Genomic DNA, 15,686 nt, shown 5'->3' with positions numbered 1-15,686 from the left:
TGAAATGATGATGAAGACAACACAACACCCAGTCCCTGAGCAGAGAAAATCTCCTACCCAGCCGGGAATCGAAGCCGGGCCCATAGGACAGCAATCCATCATGCTGACCACACAGCTATCGGGGGCGGACAATACTAATACAGAAAATCTACCTAAAAACCATGTTTTCTGCAAAAGTTCTCTTTACCCTCTACTTTTTCTTTGAAAATACTATTTAACCCCTTTTTGACCTTAAAGTATGATTTAGCCCTTTTTAGGTTCTATAAGGTTAGAACCTTCAAATCTTGGTTCTATTAATTATTATGTGGTTATACTCAGACCTCAATTACATTTATTTATTTATCTGCAAAATCATGTTCATGATGTGGGATAGAAGTTCTAACAATGCATAGCTGAAAAATTTACTCACCAAGTGGCAACAAAACACGCACATAAAAAAAAGGGCAGTGGCTCCTTCTTCCAACAGAAGAGCTGAAGGAAAATGAAGAGGGGTGAAGGAAAAGTATCGAAGAGGTCTAGAAAAAGGGGTACATTTTGGAAAAGCCATGTAGAACTGTGGGTCAGGGGTGAGTTAACAGACGGGATGAAATGGAAAGACTGATTATTGGGGACGGCACCAGGTGAGATTTGGAAACCTGAGAGCTTAAAGGCAGAAGACAGGCTAATATGCAAGACAGAGATTACTGCTAAAACATCATGCATGAGTTAATAAGAGTGAAAAGCTAAGTGCATTGCACATAACAGAGGTGGGAGGGGAATGGCAAAAAATAGACAGGTAAGAGATTGAAAGATGTAAAAAAACTAAAGTGGTGTGAATAAAGGAGTAGCTATTGCAAAGAAATGCTGAGACTGAAGAAATTAATGTAAATTAAGACCAGGTGGGTGGCAAGAACCCAGGACATGTTGTAGTGCTAGTCCCCACCTGCAAAGTTATGAGAAACTGGTGTCTGCAGGAAGAATCCAGATGGTGAATGGGGTGAAACAGACAACGAGGTCATGACTGTCATGTTGTAGAGGATGTCTGCAACAGGATATTGTTTGTTGCGAGTATACACCGTCTGCCTATGCCCATTCATCCTAACTGATAATTTGTTGGTAGTCATGCTGCTGTAGAAGGCCAAACAATCTTTACATAACAGTTGGTATATGATATATTTCATTTCACATGTGGTTCTCCACTTTGATACTATATGTTTTGCCAGTTACAGGGTTGGTATAGGTGGTGGTAAGAAGATGCATAGGGCAAGTCTTGCAGTGGGTACAGTCACAGGGGTAGGAACCATAGGGTAGGGAGATGGATGTAGAAAGAGCATAGGGTCTGACAAGGATATTGTGGACATTGGGATGGTGATGAAAACTATTCTAGGTGTGGTGGGAAAAATCTCAGACAGAATGGTTCTCATTTCAGAGCATGATTTTAGGACATTATGGTCTTGTTAAAGTAGATAATTAATATTTTTTTTGGAGGGGTCAAACTTCAGCATTCTCCTGGTCTGGAATGTATTAATCAGCTGCTTTGACAAGGCCATGACTTCCTAAAATCATGCTCTGAAATGAGATCTGTTCTGTCTGAGACTTTGCCCACCACACCTAGAATAGCTTTTTGTCATCTACACTTGATGTTAACAAATTTCTCTTCTTCAGAAACGCTTTCCTTGCCATACACAGTATACATTTTATATCCTCTCTACTTTGACCATCATCAGTTATTTTGCTCCCCAAATAGCAAAACTCATCTACTACTTTAAGTATCTCATTCCCTAATCTAATTCCCTCAGCATCATCTGATTTAATTTGACTACATTCCATTATCCTCATTTTGTTTTGTTGATGTTCATCTTATAATTTCCTTTCAAGACACTGTCCATTCCATTAAACTGCTCTTCCAGGTCCTTTGCTAGCTCTGACAGCTATGCTCTTGAGTATATACAATTTTTTCCATTATTTTTGACACAGTTGGAAGTAGAGATATTGGTTGGTAGTTGTTGACTTCATGCTTGTCCTCTTTCTTGTGTAATGGAACTATTTTGGAGGTTTTGAGTAGTTGAGTGAAAATGCCAGTATCCATGGAGCTCTTGATTATGTTGCAAAGTGATTGTACAGGGTTCATTATAAAGCTAGGTAAACCATGAAGGTCAGACAGGAGGGAATTTTTCATATTCCTAATAATTAGGAGAACCTTCTTCAAAGCTGCAGGTATTAGAATTTTTACTCTTTGGTGAGAAAGATTTTGTTGGTGGAGAGTGACCAACTGAAAGACTGTTAGCAATTCCAGAAAAGGGTGTATTGAATGTATCATAAATATATTTGGTGACTATTACATTGAAGAGATTCTGATGTTTTCTGTTTGATATCAGTTTGTAAGGTTTCTCTGACAATATCCCACATGGCTTTACCTTTGTTATGAGAATCATTTATGTAGGCTTTATTTGCTAGTTGTTTTAGTTTAGATACTACTTTATGAAGGACATTCTTGAATGTTTGAAATAACTGTGCAAAACTTGAATCATCTGTTTTTACACTTGGCTCATACTGTGACCTCTTAATCTTACATGGCATTCTTATATCCTTTGTCATCCACCTGTTATCCATTTTTCTGGGTGAATATTGTACTTTGTTTTGTTTTACTGCGAAGGCCATATTGAAATGATGACCCAGTATGTCAGGGGTAGTAAAGTTTTCATATCTACATCATCTTCATTGTAAATAATATCCCAGGACAGAGAATTGAGTAAATTTTTAAACATGCCAGTATTGCTAGCATCTACGATGTGCCTTCTGGTGAGAATACAGCCAACTTAGCCATTGTGGAATAAATGGGGAACATTGTTGCTCCCTCCACAACAAGTGCAATGAATATTCCCTCTGGTTGTTATCCAAGATTGACAATTAAGACTTCTGCAGAACAGTACAAGCTGACAGTTAACAGCTTCAGGTTCATTGGAGAACTGTGCATCATCCAGATCACTGTGGTTGAGGTGCAGGGCTCATAGTAGCCATTAAGATAAATGAAAAATAATCACTGTAATTTTGTAGCTTTGTTGTTAATTAACTGGCATATATGTGAAAAAAACAAATATAAAGACAAAATATTTTGTAAAGGTGTCAGTACGTTACTAAACAGTTAAAATTCATTGCTCAGATTTATTGAAATTCACAACAGATATAGTTGTATTAACAGCAATTTCTAGTGGAGGCATTGGAATCCCTGAACTGCTGTGCCATAACATAAGACACCATCCACGAAACTAGTACATATCTCAGTTGTATGAAAAAATTCAACACTAATGCTTTCAAAAGAACAAATGAGAATTGAATGACAAATAATACTTTGATGGATAGTCTAAGTGACTGGATGAGAGTGATTTAGTAAATGAGAAACCGAGTTTCCTTAGAATTTCTTGTTTAATGAAGTACTCCCATTTTTTATATGATAGGCAGATAACTAGATCACCTTTAACAATGAGGATTAAGTTTCATGAAGGCATCACATAAGAACCCAACTTCTGGCTCCACAACCAGCTCTTCATTACCATCTGGATATCTTCATTGGAGCAATAGTGGTGCTTACAAAGGCCTTTTACCTTTTCGAAAAGAGATGAAAATCACAGGGTGCCAAATGTGGACTGTATAGCAGATGCAGTGTTGTCACAAGTATGTCACCTAAGCTCTTCCATGATGACATTTAGTTTATGGCCTGGCATTGTCTTGTTACAACAAAACATTCTCATTCTCCCCTCGAATTTTCCTGAGGCACTTTTTTACAGGTCAAAGAGACTCTTCTCATCTTCTCTTGTGAAATTTGCTATTTGCTGAAAATGTTCATACAGTTCTTTGTTTGTCACACAATTTCAATATTTCAAGCCTGTCAGCCTTAGCTGTGTTTACCCAGCACCACACAGTGCTGACATCAACACATACATTGTCGTAAACTGCTTTGACACATAATAAATTTTGTTGTTGGGAATGTATTGATAGCATGTTGTTTCAGTTGCACTGACTAGCTCCCATTGACTGCTCCAATTTGACCACAATAACAATGCAACAAATCACAGCAGTAGCTTGCAGTTAACTGAGTTGCACATAGACTCCTCACAATTTATTGAAATCAGTTGGATCTCAGTGCTCCATCTATTGAGGAATACAATGCATAGAGGCATTACTTATCACTCAAACCTCCAACAGTTGTGTATAACGTAATGTCTGAGGTTTTCCTGGGACAAGTATCTTTCAAGGAATTTAAAGTCATGACATCAGGAACTGTGTATTAGATAATCAATTCCATAGCTATGAAACACCAAATAGAGATGATTTTCATAGAGAAATACTCACAACCTTGTATCAAAAAAGGTACTTTTTATCAGCCCAAATATTCTATTCATTGCTTACCTAAGTAAATAAAAAAAAATCAGGGTTCCACATATTTTTAAAAAAGTAAAGAAATATTAATTAAATACCAACAGTTCTTATAGCACTGAACAATGCGTGAATGAGCAGCATTGAAAATAGAGCAGCTAATTTCCTTCACTATAATGAAGAGAGACCCCCCCCCCCCCCCATGAACCATGGACCTTGCCGTTGGTGGGGAAACTTGCGTTCCTCAGGGATACAGATGGCCATACCATAGGTGCAACCACAACGGAGGGGTATCTGTTGAGAGGCCAGACAAACATGTGGTTCCTGAAGAGGGGCAGCAGCCTTTTCAGTAGTTTCAGGGGCAACGGTCTGGATGATTGACTGATCTGGCCTTGTAACATTAACCAAAACGGCCTTGCTGTGCTGGTGCTGCGAACAGCTGAAAGCAAGGGGAAACTACAGCCATAATTTTTGCCGAGGACATGCAGATTTACTGTATGATTAAATGATGATGGCATCCTCTTGGGTAAAATATTCCGGAGGTAAAATAGTCCCCCATTCGGATCTCCGGGCAGGGACTACTCAAGAGGACGTCGTTATCAGGAGAAAGAAAACTGGCGTTCTACAGATCGGAGCGTGGAATGTCAGATCCCTTAATCGGGCAGGTAGGTTAGAAAATTTAAAAAGGGAAATGGATAGGTTAAAGTTAGATATAGTGGGAATTAGTGAAGTTCAGTGGCAGGAGGAACAAGACTTTTGGTCAGGTGATTACAGGGTTACAAATACAAAATCAAATAGAAGTAATGCAGGAGTAAGTTTAATAATGAATAAAAAAATAGGAGTGCGGGTTACCTACTACAAACAGCTTAGTGAACGCATTATTGTGGCCAAGATAGACACAAAGCCCATGCCTACTACAGTAGTACAAGTTTATATGCCAACTAGCTCTGCAGATGATGAAGAAATTAATGAAATGTATGACGAGATAAAAGAAATTATTCAGGTAGTGAAGGGAGATGAAAATTTAATAGTCATGGGTGACTGGAATTCGTCAGTAGGAAAAGGGAGAGAAGGAAACATAGTAGGTGAATATGGATTGGCGGGAAGAAATGAAAGAGGAAGCCGCCTTGTAGAATTTTGCACAGAGCATAACTTAATCATAGCTAACACTTGGTTCAAGAATCATAAAAGAAGGTTGTATACCTGGAAGAATCCTGGAGATACTAAAAGGTATCAGATAGATTATATAATGGTAAGACAGAGATTTAGGAACCAGGTTTTAAATTGTAAGACATTTCCAGGGGCAGATGTGGATTCTGACCACAATCTCTTGGTTATGAACTACAGATTCAAACTGAAGAAACTGCAAAAAGGTGGGAATTTAAGGAGATGGGACCTGGATAAACTGAAAGAACGAGAGGTTGTACAGAGTTTCAGAGAGAGCATAAGGGAACAATTAACAGGAATGGGGGAAAGAAATACAGTAGAAGAAGAATGGGTAGCTCTGAGGGATGAAGTAGTGAAAGCAGCAGACGATCAAGTAGGTAAAAAGACAAGGGCTAATAGAAATCCTTGGGTAACAGAAGAAATATTGAATTTAATTGATGAAAGGAGAAAATATAAAAATGCAGTAAATGAAGCAGGCAAAAAGGAATACAAACATCTCAAAAATGAGATCGACAGGAAGTGCAAAATGGCTAAGTAGGGATGGCTAGAGGACAACTGTAAGGATGTAGAGGCTTGTCTCACTAGGGGTAAGATAGATACTGCCTACAGGAAAATTAAAGAGACCTATGGAGAGAAGAGAACCACTTGTATGAATATCAAGAGCTCAGATGGCAACCCAGTTCTAAGCAAAGAAGGGAAAGCAGAAAGGTGGAAGGAGTATATAGAGGGTTTATACAAGGGCGATGTACTTGAGGACAATATTATGGAAATGGAAGAGGAAGTAGATGAAGATGAAATGGGAGATACGATACTGCGTGAAGAGTTTGACAGAACACTGAAAGACCTGAGTCGAAACCAGGCCCCGGGAGTAGACAACATTCCATTAGAACTACTGACGGCCATGGGAGAGCCAGTCCTGACAAAACTCTAACATCTGGTGAGCAAGATGTATGAGACAGGTGAAATACCCTCAGACTTCAAGAAGAATATAATAATTCCAATCCCAAAGAAAGCAGGTGTTGACAGATGTGAAAATTACCGAACTATCAGTTTAATAAGTCACAGCTGCAAAATACTAACGCGAATTCTTTACATACGAATGGAAAAACTTGTAGAAGCCGACCTCGGGGAAGATCAGTTTGGATTCCGTAGAAATGTTGGAACACGTGAGGCAATACTAACCTTACGACTTATCTTAGAAGAAAGATTAAGAAAAGGCAAACCTACATTTCTAGCATTTGTAGACTTAGAGAAAGCTTTTGACAATGTTGACTGGAATACTCTCTTTCACATTCTGAAGGTGGCAAAGGTAAAATACAGGGTGCGAAAGGCTATTTACAATTTGTACAGAAACCAGATGGCAGTTATAAGAGTCGAGGGGCATGAAAGGGAAGCAGTGGTTGCGAAAGGAGTGAGACAGGGTTGTAGCCTCAATCTGTATATTGAGCAAGCAGTAAAGGAAACAAAAGAAAAATTCGGAGTAGGTATTAAAATCCATGGAGAAGAAGTAAAAACTTTGAGGTTCGCCGATGACATTGTAATTCTGTCAGAGACAGCAAAGGACTTGGAAGAGCAGTTGAATGGAATGGACAGTGTCTTGAAAGGAGGATATAAGATGAACATCAACAAAAGCAAAACAAGGATAATGGAATGTAGTCAAATTAAATCGGGTGATGCTGAGGGAATTAGATTAGGAAATGAGACACTTAAAGTAGTAAAGGAGTTTTGCTATTTAGGGAGTAAAATAACTGATGATGGTCGAAGTAGAGAGGATATAAAATGTAGACTGGCAATGGCAAGGAAATCGTTTCTGAAGAAGAAAAATTTGTTAACGTCGACTATAGATTTAAGTGTCAGGAAGTCGTTTCTGAAAGTATTTGTATGGATTGTAGCCATGTATGGAAGTGAAACATGGACGATAACTAGTATGGACAAGAAGAGAATAGAAGATTTCGAAATGTGGTGCTACAGAAGAATGCTGAAGATAAGGTGGGTAGATCATGTAACTAATGAGGAGGTATTGAATAGGATTGGGGAGAAGAGAAGTTTGTGGCACAACTTGACAAGAAGAAGGGATCGGTTGGTAGGACATGTTTTGAGGCATCAAGGGATCACAAATTTAGCATTGGAGGGCAGCGTGGAGGGTAAAAATCGTAGAGGGAGACCAAGAGATGAATACACTATGCAGTTTCAGAAGGACGTAGGTTGCAGTAGGTACTGGGAGATGAAGAAGCTTGCACAGGATAGAGTAGCATGGAGAGCTGCATCAAACCAGTCTCAGGACTGAAGACCACAACAACAACAACAACAGTGAAGAGAGCTGCTTAGTTTAAGAAATATATTTACGTAAAATATGGTAACACTCCTTCTACTATGCTAATTTATATTATGATTGTTTTATGTGTGTGGCAGCTATATCTACATCTGTACTCCGCAAACCACTGTGAAGTGCATGGCTGATGGTATGTAATATTGTACCAGTTATTAGGGTTTCTTTCCATTCCATTCACATATGGAGCATGGGGAGAATGATTATTTCAATGCAGTAATTACTCTAATCTTATACTCATGATTCCTACAGAGTAATATGTAGGGGGGGGGGGGGGGGGGTGTAGTATCATCCTACAGTCATCACTTAATGCTGGCCCTTGAAACCTTGTTAACAGACTTTCTCAGGATAGTTCATGTCTGTCTTCAAGAGTCTTTCAGTCCAGTTGCTTCAGTATCTCTGTGACAGTCTCCCATGGATCAAACAAACCCACCATTCATGCTGCCCTTTTCTGTACACAATCAATATTACTGTTAGTCCTGTTTGCTATGGGTCTCACACACTTGTGCAATCTTCTAGAACCAGCCACACAAGTGATGTGTAAGCAATCTCCGTAGTAGACTCATTGCACTTTTCCAGTATTCTACCAATAAACATGATTTACCCACTACTGAGCCTGTGTGATCATTCCATTTCATATCCCTACATAATTACACCCCCAAATTTGTATGAGTTGACTGATTCTAACAGTGACCCATTAATACTATATTCATAAGCTACCACATTTTTTTTGTTTTGTGAAGCACATAATTTTACATTTGGAACATTTAAAGCAAGTTGCCAGTATTTCTTATGCAGCTTCTTTCAGACAACTTCTTTATAGATAACAGCATCATCTGCAATAAGTCTGAGATTACTATTTACATTGTCTGCAAGGTCTTTAGTATACAACATGAACAGCAAGGGTCCCAACACACTTCCCTGGGGCACACCTGAAGTTACTTCTATATCTGACAGTGACTCTCCATCCAAGACAACATGCTGTTTCCTCCCTACCAAAAGGTCCTCAATCCAATCACAAATTTCACTTGATACCCCATAAGATTGTACTTTTGACAATAAATGTAGATGTGGTACTGATTCAAATGCTTTTTGAAAATCAGGAAATACTGCATCTACCTGACTGCCTTGATCCAAAGCTTTCAGTATATCATATGAGAAAAATGTGAGTTGGAAAAAATATGAGTTGGATTGCATATGATTGATGTTTTTGGAATCCATGCTGCTTGGCATTGAGGAGGTCATGCTGTTCAAGATTTTTCATTATGTTTGAGCTCAAAATATGATTTCAGATTCCACAACAAATGGATGTCAAGGATACTGGATGGTAATTTTGTGGGCCACTTCTACTACCCTTCTTGTAGATGGGTGACTTGTGCTTTTTTCCAGCAACTGGGCATGTCTTTTATTTTTTTTTTTTTTTCAAGGGAGCTGTGATGATAGATTATAATTAAAAGGGGGTGAGGGGCTAACTCAGCAGCAAATTCAGTATAGAATGTGACAGGAATTCCATCGGAGCCTGGAGCTTTGTTCAAATTTAACAATTTCAGCTATTTCTCAACACCACTGACACAAACACTAATTTCATTCATCCTTTCATGGGTATGAGGATTAAATTGGAGAAATTATTGTGGGTTTTCTATCCTAAAGGAACATTTGCAAATGGAGTTAAGCATTTCAGCTCTTGCTTTGCTACCCTCAATTTCAGTTCCTGTCTCATTCACATGTGGTGAGACAGAAGGATTCTAATAAGTTGAATTGAATTGGTATGGGTTTTACAGTTGAGCAATATTCTAGGATGGATAGCATGAGTAACTTGTAATCAGTTTACTTTGTAGACTGATTCCATTTCCTCGGTATCCTACCAATCAACTGAACTCTGTCATTTCTTTTACTTTGACTGGCCATTTCATTTCTTATCTCCACAAGTTGTTAATACATTTATTTCTATGAGCTGAGTGATTCCAATTGTGATTCATTGAGTTTGTAATCCTTGGATACTACATTTTTGTCTTTTGTGAATGTTACATTCCTGAACATTTAAAGCAAGTTACCTATCATTGTGCCATTTTTAAATCTTACCAGAATATGACTGGATAATTGTGTAATATTTATCAGATAGTACTTCATTATAGACAACTGCATCATCTGCAAAAGAAAGTTACCATTAATGTTGTCAGTCAGATCACGAATATACCACATTCCAGTGAAGGTCCCAACACACTTCTTTGGGGCATCTGAAGTTACTTCTGTATCTGTTGATGACTCTCCATCCAAGATAACATGTTGTGTCCCTAATATAGTAACAAATTTCGTTTGATGCTATATGTGATCATACTTTTGTTAGTATGTGTTGTGTGGTACTGAGGCAAATGCCATTCCTATGAATGTCATGCGGTAACAATGACTGGAGATATGAAGCGTAACAATTACACAAACACAGTTGTTAGCAAAGTTAATGGCCATCTTTTATATATTCATAGGATACTGGCAAATTGCAGTTTGTCCTTGATAAAGATTCACCAAAAAACATTTGAGCAGTGCAACGAATGGAGCTCAAGCCTGTGGTGTCTGCATTAAGGTCAACTGAAATACTGCATTGAATGTATATAAGAATGGCAGTAAGAATGATTACAGGCTTGTTTATCTCAAGGGTAAGTGTAAAGGAAGTACAGGGGAACGTTGTGTAATGGGCATAATTTGTTACAGAATCTTACTTGTAGTGCAAAACACTCATTAAGTGAAACAATTTATCCCATATAAATTAATGTAAAATATGATAATGCATTCCATGCAGAAAAAACACTAAAAGTTTTATCTTATTCATGCCATTTATTCAAAGAAAATTATACATACAGTATTATGTACTTTATTATTATAACTAATTCTTTTTACTAGGAAACTATCTATAGTCATTTGTATCTGCTCATAATTCAGCACTTGGCGAAAATGTGAGACAGCATTATCGTCAAATAAATTTGTAGCGCACGTAGCCACTGCTTTATTGCGGTGGTGATTTTCAATGTACGATGCAACTGATTCCCATGCTTTCAGCATTTCTCTTACTGTGCTAAAAGATTTCTGCTTTGCTGTTCCTACCTCCTCCTCCTCCTCCTCCTCCTCCTCCTCCTCCTCCTCCTCCTCTCCACAACTTCCTACTGTGAGATACACTGCAACTTCACAAGCTCTTCGGTGGTCATTTCTTGACTGTGATCTTCCACAAGTTCATCAATATCATTGTTATCCACTTCTAGTTCCATGCTCTTAGCCAAAGACACAATCTCTTTGACTACAGGCTCCACAGGTACTGTCTCAAATATTTGCACACATAAAACACTGTATGAATACAAGTTTAGAAAAATGTGTGATCACAAGCTGCATTAAGATGGTAGCAGAAAGAGTGCTAAACCCAGACTGCAGTACATACTAAAGACATTGTTCATATGCCACTGCTGACAAGGAAAGGTGTTCATATTGTTGAATGTTTCCCCTGCTACATGTGTAATGGTTGGTGACGTCACACTAAATCGTCATCACTTGTTATGTGAAACATCTCTCTTAAGCAAGTAATTTTTTTACAATTTGTTTTGCTTTTTATGTGAATTGTGCAGTATGGGAGGTACTTGTTCAGCGAGGTTCCACTGTACATGAAAATTACATCAGGAAAACTGTCAGTCAGACAATACCACACAGAAATATACTTGGAAATTTCTTCAGAGTACAACTTCGGTTCCTTGATGTTACTTCTATACAGATATATATGTTTATAGTGGATCACAGAGTATTTCTTTAGATTTTGGAAACCACTACACTTAAGAGTTTTGAATGCTCAAAGAAAACAATGGAAAACATAGGAGAAGCACACAATGATAGTTTCCATAGAAGTGAAATTTCAATTAGTGATGTTTGCCATCATGTCACAGTTACAACCCTCACAATAGAAAGGGTAGTTCAGATGTCATTAACACCATAATGGGAGCAGCTTGAAGATTCATTGTGTTATAACACTGTGATTAATTTATTAAAGGAGAAAATCAGTTTTCTCAGTGATTCAGTGCTTTATGTAATTAATGAAAAATTACTTTATTCTGAAAAGATCATTTGATAGAAATTGTTCCAGCAGTACGAAATTGGTCCTATCTGCTTTTCTACAACTATCACAGCAGCAGAATATACAAAACTCTTAAACAGTTTGAAACTTCTAGTTGTATAAACTATTCTAGAGATTGAAATTTAACACAGTGAATTTCAGTCATCATCCAAACGTGACATCACTGTATTGTTCATTCAATAGCTATTCATGCTCACTTCTTAGCCTGTAATGTGCACATAGTACAATAACAATCTATGATTATCAGTTATGCGGTTAGATAGTGTATAAGGCAGATACAAAAATTTGTGTGTACTTTCATTTTCTTTTAAGTTTTCATGGAGGATCCTCTGACTGTAGGAAGTTTCAGTTAGCATACTTTTATTGCTGACTGTTATTGTCATTCCTCAAACGGATGCTCTAGGTGGCATCATTCCAAGCTGACAGTATTTTCTTCCATGGGTTAATTTTAACTTTGTATTCTAAAATTATCTGCATGTATGTGTTTTTTTTAGAATAATTATTGTCCAGTTTGCATAAGCTGTTAGAATTATCTCATTGTTATATAACTGCATTATCTGTGCCATGTTTATGATACACTGTCATTGTACAGAATAGATTGTTCTGGGTTTCAGAATGGATTGCTCTCTGCATTACCATACTTGGTGATGTGGCTGTTGAGTTTTGTTATGAGCCCTGTCTCATTCTGGTTGCAGAGGAGAGAAATTATAAGTCTGACAGCATCCAGGAAACTTTTCAATTCTATAGGTAATTTTTCAGTATAATTATTTTTAATCTTAATCAGATGAAAATGTTGCTTCTTTTATCGAATGAAAGACTTGTCAGTGGGTACAAGAGAAGCTAAACTGTTAAAAATGGATATAAAAAATGCTGACTGTTTTTGATGTGTGTATGTAACTCTTATGACAAGATCAAACAATGGAAAATACAGGATGGAATATAACAGTATTATGAAAAGGATAGATGCATCACACCATATAGCAGATATGCTGAGTCACAGATAAGGGCAACAAAGGACTGTCACAAAATGAGCTTTCAGCCAACAAGGCCTCTGTCGAAAATAGACAGCAGATCTCAGTTCACTCCATCCAACTGTGATCCATCCCCACTGCCCCCCAAATCAGCTCCTGTTAACTTTCTAGAATTTCTTAGCATTGAACCTTGCCTCGGCGTCATTCCCCAATCCGTCACAACATGCAAACTAACCCTACACCCACAGAAAGAATCACAACTCACCACCTAAAAACTGATCCAACCTTATAATCCTACCTGCTGACAAAGGCTCCATCACTGTTGTTTTGAATTGCAATGATTACCTGGCAGAAGGACTCTGCCCGCTGTCAGATTCATCCACCTGCAAACCATGCCACAATGACGCCGTTCCATAAATTCAGCAGGATGTTCACACTCTTCTCAAATCCTTGGGCCCATAACAGGATCTTTCCCCCGAGTCCATCTCTCTCCTCACCCCTACTACTCACTGCATGCCTACCTTATAGATGCTTCCTAAAGTCCATAAACCCAACCATCCAGGATGCCCCATTGTGGCTGGTTACTGTGCCCCCACTGTGAGAATCTCTGCTCTTGGAGACTGACACCATCAGCCTATTACCTACGTCCTACTCTCCTATATAAAAAGTACCAACCATTTCCTCCACCAACTCTCCACAGTGTTTGTTCCTTTACCACATTGTGCCCTGCTGATCACTATTGATGCCACCTCCCTTTACACCAACATCCCTAATGCCCATGGTCTTGTCACTACTGAATGCCCAATGCCCAGTGCCCGATGGATTCCACACCAACCAACTCCTTCCTAATTGCCATGACCAACTGTATCCTCACCCACGGTTACTTCTCCTTTGAGGGCATTATCTACATTCAAATCCAGAGTACAGCTATGGGCATCCACATGGCATCGTCCTATGCCGACCTATTTGTGGGGCATCTAGAGGAATCCTTCCGAAATACCCAGAGTTCCAAACCCCTCATCTGGTTCACATTCACTGATGACATCTTCATTATCTGGATCAAGGATGAGGACACCCTATCCACATTCCTCCAGAACCTCAGCACCATCTCCTCTATTTGCTTCGCAGGGTCCTACTTAACCCAACAAGCCACCTTCCTTGATGTTGACCTCCACCTCAAAGATGGCTGCATCAGTACCTCTGATCATATCAAACCCACTGACCACCAGCAATACCTCCACTTTGACAGGTGCCACTGATTCCATACCAAGAAGTCCCTTCCATACAGCCTAGCCATCTGTGGCCGTCACATCTGCAGTCACAAGCAGTCCCTCTCGAAATATACCAGGGATCTCACTGAGGCCTTTATAGACTGTAATTAGCCTCCCAACCTTGCACAAAAACAGATTTCCCATGCCTTATCTTTGCAGTCACCCTCCAAGGCCTCACAGTCTGGCCAGAGAGGAGAATTCCCCTCGTGCCTCAGTATCACACAGGACTGGATCAACTGAATTACATTTTCCATCAGGGTTTCAACTACCTTTCATTGTGCCCTGAAATGAGAGATGTCCTAGCCACTATCCTCCCTACCCCTCCCACTGTGGTATTCTGCTGCCCACTGAACCTACACAATATCCTAGATCATCCCTACACAACCCCTGCCCCCAACCCCTTGCCTCCTGGCTCATATCCCTGTAATAGACCTAGATCAAGACCCATCTTCCCACCACCACCTACTCCAGTCCAGTCACATACATCACCTATCCCATCAAATAAAGGACTTTGTGAGAAATCAGTCATGTAATTTACAAACTAAGCTTCAACCACTGTGCTGCATTCATCGTGGGCATGACAGCCAACAAGTTGTCCACCTGTGTGATAGCCATCAACAAACTGTGGCCAAGAAACAACTGGATATATCCTCTGTTCCCAGAACCCTCCTGGCCTCAACCTTCCCTGTTCTCATTCCAGTACTACATAGTCCTCTGCCATAGCTGAGTGGACAGTGCACCGGCTTGTCATGCCGGGGGGGCCCAGGTCCAATTCCCAGCTAGGTTCTAGATTTTCTCTGCTTAAGAACTGGGTGTTTGTTTCATCTTCATCATCATCATCATTTCATCCTCATGGACACACAAGTCGCCGATATGGCGTCACCTCAGGCAATCAGGTCTACCCGCTGGGGGCCCTCACCACACAACATCTCATTTCATTTCAGTTCTACATAGCCCTCTATTCCACCAGCACACCCAGTCTTTTTACTTCTCTCCTTTTCCATTACCCCCCTCTGTCTCCTGCCCTCTGCCCAACCTCCTGACTGCACCTGGCTGCCATACCCTCTCTCCATCTAATCCCTGAACACTCCCACTTGCAGTAATTTACTGTCCCCCATCCCTACCCTGCTATCCCTCCCCCACCCTAGCCTAGTCGCCTCCTCACCTCCACCCAGATGCCTCTCCCATCATGTGCTGCTGCTTGTAGTCTGGCTTCAGCTGCCAGTGACTGTGGTCATGTGTGCATGTGTGCATGAGTTGCATGTGTGTGTGTGTGTGTGTGTGTGTGTGTGTGTGTTTGTGTGCGTGTCTATTTTTGACAAAGACCTTGTTGGTCAAAAGCTCATTTTGTGACCTTTTTTTTTTTTTTTTTTTTAATGCCTGTCTGCGACTCTGCATCTCCGCTATATGGTGAGTGGTGAGTAGCAACTGTCCTTTTCATAATATTGTTTTATGCCAAGATAATGAATGTGCAGAAAGTA

At 39.5% G+C, this 15,686-nt stretch overlaps 1 protein-coding gene across 1 annotated transcript in view; it reads left to right on the top strand.

The window, feature by feature from the left end:
• The window catches only part of LOC124798820 (putative inorganic phosphate cotransporter), a 220,710-nt gene that overhangs the window by 170,552 nt on the left and 34,472 nt on the right, over nt 1–15,686 (top strand). Inside the window, exon 7 of the mRNA XM_047262353.1 lies at nt 12,578–12,710. Within this exon, the coding sequence (XP_047118309.1) occupies nt 12,578–12,710 (133 nt within the window). The remainder of the gene's footprint in view (nt 1–12,577; nt 12,711–15,686) is intronic.

This window comes from Schistocerca piceifrons, chromosome 1, assembly GCF_021461385.2.
Source record: "Schistocerca piceifrons isolate TAMUIC-IGC-003096 chromosome 1, iqSchPice1.1, whole genome shotgun sequence".
Classification (NCBI taxonomy): domain Eukaryota; kingdom Metazoa; phylum Arthropoda; class Insecta; order Orthoptera; family Acrididae; genus Schistocerca; species Schistocerca piceifrons.
This window is presented reverse-complemented; position numbering and strand designations above follow the sequence as displayed.